This window comes from Typopeltis vanoorti, chromosome 13, assembly GCF_054136105.1.
Source record: "Typopeltis vanoorti isolate ZY-2024b chromosome 13, IOZ_Tvanoo_1.0, whole genome shotgun sequence".
Taxonomy (NCBI): Eukaryota; Metazoa; Arthropoda; class Arachnida; order Uropygi; family Thelyphonidae; genus Typopeltis; species Typopeltis vanoorti.
Genome location: NC_143561.1, coordinates 42,327,435 through 42,342,332, shown reverse-complemented (window position 1 = coordinate 42,342,332; position 14,898 = coordinate 42,327,435). Strand labels below are relative to the sequence as shown.

The following is a 14,898-nucleotide window of genomic DNA, read 5'->3' as shown; positions in this document are numbered from 1 at the left end:
GTTATTAGCATTTATATATAAGTAGCCTAGCCGTGAAGATACTTCATGTACAAAAATTTGTTTGCATACACTTGCATAAAGGATTAAATAAGAATATAATTTCTTGGCTAAAAAGACACTAGAATCAGACTATATAATGTCTTGTCAAAACCAACTCTATTATATGGAAGCGAAATATGGACCATAAAAAGGAAAGATGAAAAACGAATTCAAACAGCAGAAATGAAGTTTCTCAGAAAAACAGCTGGATATACCAAGTGGGACCATAAAACAAATGAAGAAATCTTACAATCCCTGAAAATAAAACCAATTAATTACTACATAAGACAGTATAAACAAAAATGGCTAGATCATTTAAATTGAATGGAAAACAGCAGACTACCAAAAATATTATACAGATACAAAATAAGTGGAAAAAGAAGAATCGGAAGACCAAGAAAGAGATGGCATGAGACCAGAACAGGCCACGTGGCCTAAGTTAGGAAGAAGAAGATAATTTTTTTGGCATCTTTAATTTAATCAGAGATTAGAAGTCATGGAGGTCATCCCAGTTGACACCCTTGTAGTGCCAAAATACATGAGACTATGAATTGGTGGGTGTAGGTTGTTCTGCAGCAAAGGACTTGTATGAGATTGTGGTCGGAGTTTCCAAGAGGAAAACCGACAACCATAGTATACCTGGAAGGGGAGCTTGTTAGGAAGAGGTCAAGTGCATTGGCAGATTGGTGTTGTCTGGTATTCTGGTGGGAAGATTGATGATTTGAGATAGGTCATTGCTGATGGTGAACACCTCAGCATCCCTGCCTGCTTGATCAGTGAAACTGGAGAAGGGAAGCCAATATGAGTTGTGGTTTATGAGGTATTGTTTATGGCTGACATTAATCTAAGATAAAGCAACTGCATGCTTTGACCCTAATGAAAATTCAGATTTTTTTGATAAACAAAAATTAACAGTAATATAATACAAACATGAAATGCAGTGTCTGAGAGGGTGTTCAGAGTGTAGATAAATACATGAGTTTAACTGGTGGTATAATACTGTGTTGTCTAAGGCAGACCTCTTCTCACAATGCCATGGAGGTCCTGAATAATAATAATATGATCCTTTTGTTTTGTTCATGCCATACTATATGAAAAGGAAATGGCATTAAGAAACATTTATTCTTGAGCCATCCTCTAAAGCAGTGCTTCCTAAACTTCTGGATGTCAGGACCTCCCCCCCTTTGGAAAACTTAAAATATTTCATGGTCCCCCCCCCCCAAAAAAATCGTAATATAGGCATATATTATTATAATATTTATTGTATTTATATTCAATACAAAACGTACACAGCGAATATTGCAAATATCAAATGCAAATATTACATTTTTAGCATTTTACATACACATTTGACATGGCACATCATCCCATATTTTTATATAGATAGATATATTGTTATTGTACGTTTGCAGTGCAAGCACATGAAATGTAAAACGATTAGTAATAAAGAAGGAATTAAAAACATAAAAGAAGTTTAATAACAATTTAATGTGATGGATGTGTTTCAATACTGCTACACAAAAAGTCAATATCAGGTGAAATATTTGAAACTGCAATGCTTAGATTTCTGCTTTGAAATGAAACTTATGTGAATAAGCATATATTTACTAATATTCATTAAGCGCTGAAATACGCAGGAAGCAAAATTTGTGAACTAACACCAATGTGTGATTTTTTTCCATTAAAATATAAAAAATAACAAAAAAGAAATAATAAATAATAAAAATTAAATATGTTTTTTTTAAGATAAAAAAAATCTACTTAGTCTTAAAAGATTTTAAATTTGTTTTCATTATTTCACAGCCCCCCCCCCCCCGAACAAAACCTAAGGCCCCCAAGGGGGCTGCAGCCCACAGTTTGGGAAGCACTGCTCTAAAGTATCTAGCACACCTAATGAATTGTTAAGCATTTTTTCAATCAGAGATATAAATATCTTTACTCCTTTTTTTTTTTTTTAAATTAAAAAAAAAAACAGCAAATCACTCATTCACAAATGTTCAGGAGTACTGAAGACTGGATGATAAAATGGCTACATAATGGATTTTTCATATAGACTATATTTTTCTGCTATGGATACTTAGACATTAATTATCACATATGTTGAAGAAATTTTGATTTTGATGGAGAAAACACATATCTAGAGATAATAATTACTAACCAAATTTATTTATCTAATAAATTACTATACCAATATTTTGCTTTAATCATGAAGGCATCTTCATGGGCATAAGAAATACAAGTACATGCACTATGCACAGGCACACTAGCAGTAAGGCAAACAAGGATATGAAAGGCAAAATCCTACTGGTGCCTCTATGGATGCAGTGATGGTAACTCGCTGAAGGTCTCAAAATTCTAGAGTGCAAGATCAATGGGTTCCCACTGTAGCACAGAGAGAGTTTTGAATGTCTTTGAGTGGGGTGATGTTCAATGTACAGTGTTACAGCAGGTTGTGCTTTGCCAGCATTATGTCTGATTTTTGGATGCAGCCTCTGAGTTACTGTTGTGCTATATGTTTACAAATTTCATGACTTGTTAAAAATATAAAATAGCTAGAGTTTGCACAATATTAAACTCTTCACAATATTTCTTTAGCAGTTCATTGATATCCTTATCTGTAGTACTTTTTTTTTTGGCATGCAAGGTAATTTCAATAAAAACACTGTGCAACAAATCCAGGATTTGTTGCACAGTGATAAATTAACTATGGTGCAATTTCCAAGGGGCTAAGAGGTTGAAACTTTGCACCAAAGTAGCATTCAGTACATAATTTATGGAAAGAATCCAAAAATTGGACTGCTTGGACAAAAAATAAAATTTAAAAAAAAATAGAAAAAAAAAGTTTGAATTATACATCAGGGCTGAATCACCTTTGCCATGAGTTGCTGTAATGTGAATTATTTTAGAGTAATGCATACCAATGGCTTTCTAATTGAAAGTAAGTCAGCTGGTCTCATGGGGATGGGTGGCAAGCTTTCTCTTCCTGGAATCTAGGTTTTCCATCCCATAAAACAGGCAAACTAGCCAGAAAATAGAGTTGCTTTGGCAGTAAATCCAAAAGAACCAACCAACTGGTTAGTTCTTTTGGATTTATTTTGAAAATATATGATTTCTGAATTACTTCGACTGTGGTATCTCTTCTAGGTCCAGCTCCCAGTCATGAAGCTTCAATAAAGGTGTCGAAACTGATCTGGATAGTTGACTATAATGCATAGCATTATACACACCTGAAAGAATGTGTGCTTGCATTATGGAATAATAAGGCAATTAATGTGAAGTCATTAGTCTCTATATACAAGTAGCCTAGTCGTGAAGCTACTTCACGTGGAAACTTTGTTTGTTTACACTTGGATAAAGGATTAAACAATATTTCTTGGCATCTTTAATTTTACTATACACCTTATAAGGTACCATTACACCTATTAAAAATAGATATTAAAAATTTAATAATTTCTAATAATCTATATGTCGAATTTATGAGAAATTGTATTATGATAAAACATTCCATAATCAGGAAAAAAAACAAAAAAAAAAACCATTATGCTATAATCTGTTGTCCAGTGATCAGAAGACTAAACAAATTAACAAAATTAACTTGAGAAAAGAAAGCAGAGTTTTGAGCAGCAGACTGGCATTATGGGCCAAGTGAATGAATTCAATATTTCATGGTACAAGTTTTAACAATTTTTTAACACATCATGAGGAGCATTTTTTTACCCTTCTTTTTTTCTTCATTCCAACTTCATCCACCAAAGTTGAAAACCTGTAAGTAATTCCAGTCCCACAGGTAAAGAAAGAATTGACTAAATCAAGAACCTACTCTGGAAACCATGTTTTTCATTACTTAAAAGCCACCAAATACACAAGGTGGTAGTGTCACAATGGACAATAAAAATCATCTACTGTCTAGAGAGAGAGAATTGATGAACAGCTAACCAGATAGAGGATTATAATCACTTCTAATTGAGGACAATGCACAAGGTATTTTCAGACCCTACTCTTTTTTTTTTATATATCAAATCTATAGACACAAAAGGTTAAAACCTACAGCACGTGCTCTGTATGGAGCAAGTAGGAATCTATAAAAACATTTCTTGAACAGCTGAAGGTGTGGTCTTTGGGAGACTGTCCAAAGAACAGAGGTAAATGGAATGAAAGAGAAGTTAATTTATTAAGTTTAAAGCTAGATACTAACCAGCAGCTGCTCAAAGAATACTGTTCATGAAAACACCTACAGAAGAAACATAAGGCAGAAACCAATTATCTAATAGAGAAAGAGAGTGAATTTTTGAGAGAGGGGTCATCAACAAGCCTTCCCTCTTTTGATAGTATTAAGCATCCTTAGAAAGGTTTTAGGCATCCTCCTCCAAATGCATGAGTGATAATCCAAGATCAGGAAATTTTAAATTTATAGTATCAGCAGCTGTACAGGTGAAAAGTAATGTCTCGAACAAGAACTTACATCTAGTGTTGGGGATACTGAAGTAGCTATGACGATGATGTGAGGAAAGACAAGAAGTGAGGATAAGTACAATTACAGACATCTGAGTTGCCAAAAGGTGTCTCACCTTATTATTAAATTACTCTGAATTTAGAGAAAGATGTTGGAAGTTTTTTTCCCACTTGGTTAGACTATAATATGACTTCTCCATTGCTTCCACCTTAGTATCACCACCTCTGGGTCTGTTTCCCACTGATGAGACCTCAATAAAGGTCGAAACCAGTCTGGGTAGTGGCCCTTCCCTTAATGCATAGCATTATACATGTCCGCAAGGAGATGTGCTTCGCATTATGGGAGATACTAAGACAAGGAGTAATGAGAGCTTGGTCCACCTTTACCACGAGTTGTCTCGGTCCTGAAGATACTTCATGCGCAAACTTTGTTTGCTTACACTTGGATAAAGGATTAAACTAAATTTATTATAGTCTAACCAAGTGGGAAAAAACTTCCAACATTTAGGCAAATTTGTCTCCTGTAACCACAAACTGGATTTCAAAAGAAGGGAAATGAGGCTGAGGACGTCCTAAAAGAAGGTGGAATGATGAATTGTCAAATTTTATTGGGAAAAATTGGTCAAACATTGCCAAGAACAGAGAAAGATGGAAGGAACTGGAGGAGGCCTTCATTCAGCTGTGGACAGAAAATGGCAGAAAAGAAGAATTACAAGCACTAATGCCATTCAGTATTCTAATGATCTTCAGTTCTTTATGAATCAGCAGCGTCAACAATTGCACTCGTACTCTTAGTATAGCCTGGATGCTAAGTATTGGATTGGTCAGACCAAGGTCCAACTAATTCAGAACTTAGCTCTTCCCCAGTCCCCATCTCATCATGTGAAAAGTATTATATTTCTTTTTTTTTTTTTTTCTGTGCTAGCAAAGCGATACTTTCTATCCCAATGTTCAAATGCACAGTACTTACATCAGGTGGTTAGAAATAACAGTGAAACAACTAAGATCTATAAGGTCAGTCTGTCAATTGTATGGATTCTTGTGGTTTGGAAGATAAACACTTGAGTTTCCCATAAATCAGATGAGTTTTTTAGAATTTCTTATATGTAGATTTTCTGTCATTCCAAAACCCGTTTATTAAAATGGGCACTAATCAGTAGGTAGCCCAGGCATTAGTTATTTATCATTTGCTCTTTAAATTGCATGTTCTCTTGTTTACAGTGAAAAACATTAATTACAACTGGAGTATATAGAAACGTAGATTCTTGAAGGGGAAAAAAAATTACTGATTACAATGCCTTCATAACATCAAACCGTTTGCATTAATGAATAATCACTGGTAATTTTGTTTGTTATTTTCATTCAGCTCTTATCCATAATGTGTATATGCATATAATAGATCACAAAGACTCAAATATTTAAATACTATATAGCTATTTTTAGTAGTGTCAGTAGAGGAATAAGAAAGATTTATTTTAAGAATTTAGTGTTCAATACCTTTACTGTCTTAAAAGTCAAAAATTGTAGGCATGCTCGCTACTACAGTCATTTGTAGATCTACTAATGATCATGTTGTAAATCAGTAAGACAGCAGATTTACACATTGTTACAAGTCTGTGAAGGTGTATTTCTCCGAATTCCAGAGATACAATTTATCCCATAAACAATAAAAAAAAAAGCAGGACTATTTCATGACTGGTTGAAAACACATAAGCAGCAAAGGATTATCATGAACTGAACTTTGCACAAATTAAAACATCTCAATCATTTTCATTAATGGAGTACCTCAGGGTTTGGTACCAGGATCACTACTCTTTAATTTGTATATCAATGACATAGGGAAAGATTTAAGATTGGATATTCAGTTGTTTGCTGATGATGCAAAACTGAGGAGAGCAATAGTTGATAAAGGTGATGTAGATATCCCGCAGGATGATTTAAATAAATTGGCATTGTGGGCAAAGGATAATAATTGTCAATTTAATGTTGCAAAATATAAGGTTATGCACTTCAGGTTGAAAAGGTTGCATATGGTGTATCATATTGATGGTATGCAGGAAATTGATGAGGCTAGGGACTTGAGGATAATGGCAGACAAAGAGTTCAAGTTCAGAGGGCATATTGCAAAAGTTGGTAAAATAGCTCAACGAATTACAGAATTCTTGTTGATTATTAAATTATTTCAGGAAATTACAACGTATACTAAATATTAATTAAAAGAAAACTTTAATCAATACTGCCTATATTTCGGCAATGTTACATTGCCATCTTCATGGGAATATAAAACTATGATAAGTGCATGCAGGCACTAACAACGAGCAAATAAGGCCGAAGAGAGTAATAACTAACATTGAATTACTTGAATATTGAAAAACATGCTAACAAGTAAGGATAAGGAAGTTATTATCCTTCTTTATAAGGCTATGATATGGCCACATCTTGACTACAGCACACAGATTTGGTCACCTGGGTTTCTTGAGGACTAGGAGGTGATCCAAAAAATTCAGAGATGAGTGATCAAGATGGTGACAGATCTGTAGAATACTCCCTACAAGGATCGGTTAAAGGTTTGTGGGTTACAAAGTTTAGTTGATAGGTGGAAAAGAGGGGACATGATAGAAACTTTTAAGATATTAAAGAGGTTTTATAAAATTGATGCAAGTAAAATGTTTCAATATATGACAAATAGAACTAGGGGCCATCCGTGGAAGTTTTGTAAGAGTGTGATTTAGTAGGGGTGTTGAGCAGATTTCTTGTGTGGAGAGTAGTGTATGAGTGGAATGGATTGCCAGAACTGGTTGTGAGTTTCCTGAGGGTGAATGGATTCAAGGAGTGGTATGATAGGATTTGAGTATATGATGGTTGATTTGGATCTCCCACGATGAGTCTCTGGACTGTATGAAGATGCTGTAAGCAATAATAATAATAATAATCACTAATAAACTAAGCAAAATTTATGTGGTAGTTCATGCCCACTAGTGCTATAGGAATGTAAGATGTAGATTACTAACAGACTGCTCTGCAAACACGCCAAGGAAGCCAAGTGGAATAATGAAAACTGGCAATACATACATATGCATAAGTCATCTGTCAGTTATGTACAGCCAATAAAAAATACACTTTTGGAACTAACACAATTCCAAAATGAAATATATGTTGGGATGGTACTGAAAAAGTTAACTGTAGCATCTTCAATATATCAAATGAATGGCAGATTAAGCCATTCTGAGGCCCACCCCCATCCTATTCCAATTTTTATACACGTCAATATAGTTGTGCAACATCTCAATATTTAGTCATCAAAATTATTTGATAATTAGCAAGTAAGATTTTTTTTTGTTCTGTGCTAATATTACTATGAATAAAGTCGCTGACATGCTGAAACAAAATCTCGCAGATAAGCAAAAAAAGAAAAGGATTTATGAAATCACGAAACGTGAAGTTTCACTCTTTAGTCAATACATCATGCAATGCAGCCCAGTTTTCCGTATTTGTATTTCTTTTGTTTGTGTGTGTTAATATAATACTAATCAAGTCATGAATTATAAAATGGATACCCCGATCGTGATTTTTAAAAATATATACATGTTGAATTTATAAGTCATGACTATTAAATCTACCAATTTGACTTAAAATAAAAATCTGGCATACAGGCGCGTTGAACGACAGATGATCACATATCGTTTTCTTATCAGCTTCAATTCAAATTTCAACACTCAATTCCCTATTCATTACAACTTTAATTCTGCAATATTCTTGCTTCTTCCAATCGATGTCTTCAGTTTAAAGCCCACTTTATGCGAGAATGTGGATAGCATGCATTATTTAATTGACTATATTTATATACATCCATACGCGCTATGCAACATTCTCTCTCTGATAATTTCGTTTTCGATTTAATATTCATATTAAAGACTAATTTGCAGAATCATTGAAGCAAGTACACTGCATGAATTTTCTGACACTAAGTTACACCCTATACAAACATGCAATAGGCCTAACCAGGAATGAAGGGGTTTGTATAAAGTAATTATTATGCAGTGACTTACCAAGATTCTTTTAAATAAAGCATTTTCTTTTGGTGGGAGAGGTTGGCTAGGGGACATTGTAAGTCACAAAAAATAATAGTGTTCTTTTAGAAACAATTTTTTGTGACACTCGTGCCACAACCTCGTGGTAATTGTCCAAAATGGCGTTAGCATCAAGATCGCGTACAAATCGCAGCTTCGCACACAGACTTTATTTTTTTATTGATTAATTTTGATTAAACTTATCAATTGTATAATATTTTATCAATATAAAATTTTTAAACACGATCAATTATTATTTTATTTTCTAATTTTTGTTCCTAACTTTAATTGTGATGTTTATCCTTATTGTGTTTCGGACATGGCTGCTATATGGTTGTGTTGTGTTCCGTTTTAAATTATTACATATCATTGTTTCTAGGTAATTTTCCCCTCTTTTATTATAGTTGGAAGTAGCGTGTATTAAATATTTTTTTTAGTTTCTGAGAAACAAATCAGTACTATCATGACACGTTGAACTTGTATCGTGCTATTTAAATAAGTGACTGGATTCGTGCTTTGTATAAGACGATGACACTTGACTTTGCATGATTTACCACGTTCAGATATTAAAAAATTATGTTATTATTATTTTTTTAGAAATGCTAACAATTAACAGTTGTTGATTTTAATGAACTTGAAGTTAAATGATTATCTAGTTAATCATTTAATGTCAACTTGAGAACTACACACACCATCCAAAATGTTTGAAACGTAGTCATGTCTGATCATGGTAACAGATTAAAAGTTCATTAAGATAGCTGAAGGGATTAGCCATTAGTTTTTAAATGCTGTCTGGGCATCAAAAAGAAAAAAGTTAGCTTCCCACGATGTCATATCGTTTACTTATGGCACAGCAGAAATACTGAAAATATAAACCCTGATCATGATAAAATGAATAGTTGACAATTCAGTCTTGCCACAGTGGATTTGGAACTCTGTAGAGGCTCAGCGATATAAATAATAGAAATGATAAGGTCCTATAAAAAAAGTATTAAGCGTATAAATTTTGCAGCAAGCCTGTAATTCTGGTACCTGATATATTGCTGCTGAAGAGAGAGGGCAGTTGATTGATTTTTTTTGGGGGGGGGGGTTATTGATTCATGGACCACTTGAGGTCATATTGCACCATGTGTAAGGTTTAAACAGTATATAGTGTAGAGAGAAGTTTCAGAATAGTACATAATATTTTTAAAAGGGAATTTTGTGAATGTTCGCCTTTGCTTGTTATGCCACATAACATTCATTCAGTTTTAACTTTGGAGGTAGCTGAAATGTGGAATTTTCAGTAAAGAAGGGTTTGATGTGGAATTACAAAGCTGGAAACTATGAGAAGCTTAGGACTCCACCTGTATGAATTGCACCATTCTAGATCCACAGATCTCTTAGCCTACATCACCTGCCACTGATGGAAAGATTTGGAGAAATGTGTCATTGCTTTTGACAATTCCAGAGCATTTGATCATGTCTTGCAGATCATGTCAGTTAATTGGCATCCTTTGGTCTACCTTCCATCCTCAGTAATTAGGTATCTGGCTTCCTCTCTGTGATTCAGTGCATGTTATGGTGGATAGCTCCTATTCTTTGGAGCTTCTCTACCAATTCAAGAATTAGTGTCTTGGGCTCTTTATCCTGTCATCTCCTCTCTTCTAAATTAATGACTTTCTACCATTGATCAGTAATCCTATCGACAGTTTTGCTGATGATAATATACTCCATCCCTTCTCATTTATCTAGCCATGTAATACTCAAGCTCTACAACCAGTGCCTTAAACACCTGATCTCCATACCATTCTTCTCTGTCACTCAGTACATGTTATGGTGGATAGCTCCTATTTTTTGGAGCTTCTTCTCCACCAATTCAGGAGTTAGTGTCTTGGGCTCTATAAGTGTGTTGATCTCAGGAGTTAGTAGCAATGGAGATGGTGCTTTGGAAACAGACAGTATTCAATTTGTGGGCATCAGTGGTGTGTTTGGAAGGTGGAGAGAATGTGAAAGATGTACATATGAATTTAACCTTGGAAAGTGTGGCAGAGGGAGATGGTTGGTCTGATGGCACCATGATTATGTGTGTGAATATCAGTTGAAAGCAGAATGTGTGGAGAGAGAAGTAGAACTGCTGAGAAAGAAAATGGAAAGACTGAAGACAAAGTTGAGGAGGGTGAATGAAGATAATGAAGTAAGGTGGGGGGGGGGGCTAGATGGAATTTCACCATCTAGTATGTTTTTAAAGTAATGTGCTATGGAACTGACTGTGCCATTAACTTGGCTGTTTATTGCATGAGGTGGCAGAATGGAGGTATCAAGCTATAGGCCTGTTTGTATTACTTCTGTAGTTAAGATTTTGGAGAAATTGGCATGATCTTGTATTACAGAATTAGGCAGATGAGGGCAGTATTATTTATGCAGGCCTGCATGGATGGGTGCTGTTGTTTTATTAATATGGTTGCCTTCTACAGCTGAGTAATAAGAGCAGTTGATCAGGGTAAGGTATACACTTTCATTTTTTGGTTTTTGGACAAGGTGACACATGGCAAGTTGGTTTTTAAGTTGCAACATATGGGTTTGGTTATCAGGTTAATGGATTGGATTGATGATTTGCTTTCATCCTCTCTCTCTCTCTCTCTCACCATGTTGGAGGTTTAATGGAATATTTACAGCACTAGGTAGTGCTGTAAACATTACAGCATTACCTAGTGCTGTAAACATTAAAAATTACTTTTTAATGCTTCCAATATTTTGTCTCAGTGACTGAGACATCTTCAAGGATCACAAATAACTCTTGTGACCAGAGGCATAGTGAGGCTATGGCCAATGTGGCCCCGGTCATAGGCGTTAATTTTACATAGCCACAAAAATTGAGGTTTTTAAAGTTTTTTTTTTTTTTAGAACAGCAGAATTTTTCCTGGCCATAGGTGCCAAAATTCCTCACAACGTCTCTGCTTGTGACACACACAGTACAATACTAAATGAAACATGGGTGACTCTAAAGTCCTATCTAGGTGGTGCACCCTCTGTGGATGCTTGTAGGTGGCCTAAGATGTAAAGTGGAACCTCTTAACAATTATCGTTTTCCAAATTTTGGGAAATTTTATGCATCCATATTTATTTAAATTCGGTTGATTTCTGAGTGCCTCTGCAGAATCTAAAAACAGTCTTTCCTTTTTAAATTTACTATAGTGGAGCATGGTGGTTTTCTTCCAAGAGATCTTGTGGGTTGTATCCAATACACGGCCTGCAAGGCCAAATTGGTGATAGTCGTGATTGCAGATGTACAACTTGTGTTCTTCTAGACAGATGGTTGCTAATCTACCTCTCTGTCCAAAGTAAGCCAGCTTTCAGGAACAGGTACTTGATATACTCCAGGCACAGAGAGGAGGAAGATGATTTTTGGTAGAATGGATAAGGGTAGCAAGTTTCCTGTGGGGCTTAAAAGCTGTGTAGTGGTTGTACTTTTTAAAAGACCTTGCTCTTGCTATTTTTTCTGATGTGCCATGGATGTAGTGGATGATGATGGCATTTCTGAAGTAATGGGGGGGGGGCAGCAGCTGATTATTTTTTAAATTCTGTAATCAGTGTAGCCACTGAAAAGGAAGGTGTTGTGTATGTGGTTGAGTTCAGTTGAAAGAGAGGTTCCACTGGAACAAAGATTATGGACTCTTTTGGTTAAAGTTTTAACAATGGCATATTTTTGAGAGGGGATGGTGGTGGTGGGAAAGTTTGTGAGTGTATTTGCGAAATATTGGAAGCTTTAAAATTTGTTTTTAATCCTTTCTTAGTGCTGTAAATATTCCATTAAACCTCAACATGATGTCCTCCCAGCACTTTTAAGCCTTAACACTTGCATCTTCTCTCTTCTTACCCCTTGACACTGCTCTGCCTTATCAGAGCATTACTATACTGCTCTCCCACATACAGTCTATATGTGGGGGAGCAGTATCAAGTAACAAGGGTAAGGAAGGTTACAAGTGGAGTTCCACAGGGTTCAGTCTTTGTCACTGATATTGTCACAGGACTACAAGGAGATGTGCAGTTGTTTGCAGGTAATATAAGCTTGGTAGATTATTAGTAATACTGCTGATGGTTTGGCTCTTCAAGAAGATTTGAATAAGGTGGAAACATGGGTAAATGAAGTGAGGATGTCAGTTTAATGCAACTAATTGTAAGGTTTTAAAATTTGGGATCATATTCACTTCATGGAGTTATACTAGACGAAGTGGAGGAAGCAAGGGATCTCGGGATGATTGTGGATAGAGATTTCAAGTTCCAAGGACATATTGCAAATGTTGTGAAGACATCTGAGAGAATTCAGCAATATTGAGGAGGACATTGACCACTAGAGATAAAAGTTTACTGGTCCTGTTGTATAAAGCTTTGATGAGACTACATCTGGATTTCTGTGCTTAGATCTGGTGACCGGGGGTGAAGTAGCCTTGGAGGGGATGCAGAAATGAATAATAAAAATGATATCAGGACTGTACAATGTTGGTTATGAGGATAGACTAAGGGAATGCAGATTGCAGAGTTCAGTGGATAGAAGATAAAGGGGAGGGGGGTATGAAATTGATACTAAAAAAGGACTTGTGCTACCAACTTTCATCTTTGGGACTGATCATGCTGATGATGCACTAGCCAGTCACAGAGATGATGGGTTTGTGATAGGGCAAATACTCAGTTGTTAATGAGTGGGTAGATGCCATGTGATTCACTGTATTCTTTCTGACTCACAGTGGCTAGCCATGCATAAATAAAACCAGTTAAGCATGCTAACCATTTTCACTGCATATTTGCAAGATAGTGTAGAACATCATTTTGAGCATGACTAGTACAATTCAAAAGACTATCTTCCAAATATGACGTATGTATGTATTTCTTTTATCACCAATAGTTCCATAATTTACATTTTGAAGGTAAAATTCATATCTTCAGTACAATGTTGCAATAATCGTCTTTGATGAAGAACTGTTCTTAATATATTATATCTCAGAACTATATGCTGATTGTCAGGGTGATCATGATAAAGCAATGTTAATTTTTCATTCATCCTCATGTCTTCTTTATAGATATACTTTGAAAAACAAGAAACAGAAGTAAAACAGCAAAATTATACAATGACCACAGACGTTGGTCGATTGGTAGAGCCTCTGCTACTAATGGCTCACGAAAAAAGTTAAGCAAGTTTGAGCGCAGTTAGTAGTTGGAAGGGATCAATTGTTCGATGCTGTTGGCACACTCTCCCTCGATGAGGCTCCCTGGATGTGTCACATAATAATAATAAACTTTAATGAAAGTACAAATATTTCATACTGAAAATAACAGTACATCACCAGTGTGTATGTGTGTGTATGGAAATAACAAGCAAATCAAAGAACAAGAATACAAGGTACATACACCAATCGGTTTACCAATTAAAAATGGTTGCTGCTGCATGCTAGAAATTAATATTAAAAATAATATTAAACCTATTTTTGATATTTACATAAGATGAGAATCTCTCAAATTTTTGGGAGAGAGAGAGGGACATTCTGATTCACATTAGGCTTTCATATTTAAAACTACTTTTATGGAAAAGATGAGCTTCATCCCACAAGATACTGTGTTCAGTATCAGTGTTACTGTGCCAGACTAAACTCTGAGGTTTCATGTATTCAGTATAGCATTGATGTTCATTATTTCTTTTTTCCACAGAATGTCCCTTCTGGCAAAGTATGTCAAATTCACAAAGTATCTATAAATAACAGCTAAAGATAGAGGTGACAGTTTGTCTTTTGTAGATGAGAGATTCTGTTGATAGGAAAATATATGAGATTAAAGGGATACTTCAAAATTCTACTAATAGGTTCAGAAATACCAGAAGTATGAGTGATTGGAACCTAGTGGTCTGTCAAAGAATCCTTAGATGTTAGAACGTAGGAGTAAGTTATTATTATTATTATTATTATTATTATTACCACGGGCTACTCCAGGAGTCCTTAGACTCATCGAGGGAGGCCCTAAACATCATGTTCACACAGCTGTTCAACATTCTCACAGTATCTATCATACCTTGCCTTGAACTCGCTCACTGTCATAGCACCCACAACAGACTCTGGCAGCTTATTCCACTCATTTACCACTCTAAAAGTAAAGAACCCAGCTCTAACACCCGTGCTAACAACGCTCTTGCCCAGCTTCCATGGGTGTCCCCTAGTTCTCCCACCACCAGTCCTGATCTCAAAAATATCATCTGAATTAATCCTATAGAATCCTTTTAGCAATTTGAATGTCTCAATCATATCTCCCCTTTTTCGCCTATCAACTAGTTTCTGCAACCCACAAATCTTCAACCTGTTCTCATATG

General features: G+C 35.4%; 2 protein-coding genes across 2 annotated transcripts in view; one reads left to right on the top strand and one right to left on the bottom strand.

The window, feature by feature from the left end:
• Positions 1 to 8,684, bottom strand: part of Naa15-16 (N-alpha-acetyltransferase 15/16) — a 396,961-nt gene extending 388,277 nt beyond the window's left edge. Inside the window, exon 1 of the mRNA XM_090403132.1 lies at positions 8,541 to 8,684. Within this exon, the coding sequence (XP_090259258.1) occupies positions 8,541 to 8,597 (57 nt within the window). The 5' untranslated portion in view covers positions 8,598 to 8,684. The remainder of the gene's footprint in view (positions 1 to 8,540) is intronic.
• Positions 8,685 to 8,882: 198 nt separating this feature from the next.
• LOC150100090 (ras-related protein Rab-33B-like) overlaps positions 8,883 to 14,898 on the top strand; it is a 52,135-nt gene continuing 46,119 nt past the window's right edge. The window contains exon 1 of the mRNA XM_090402341.1: positions 8,883 to 8,940. The gene's annotated coding sequence lies outside the window, so the exon portion shown is untranslated. The remainder of the gene's footprint in view (positions 8,941 to 14,898) is intronic.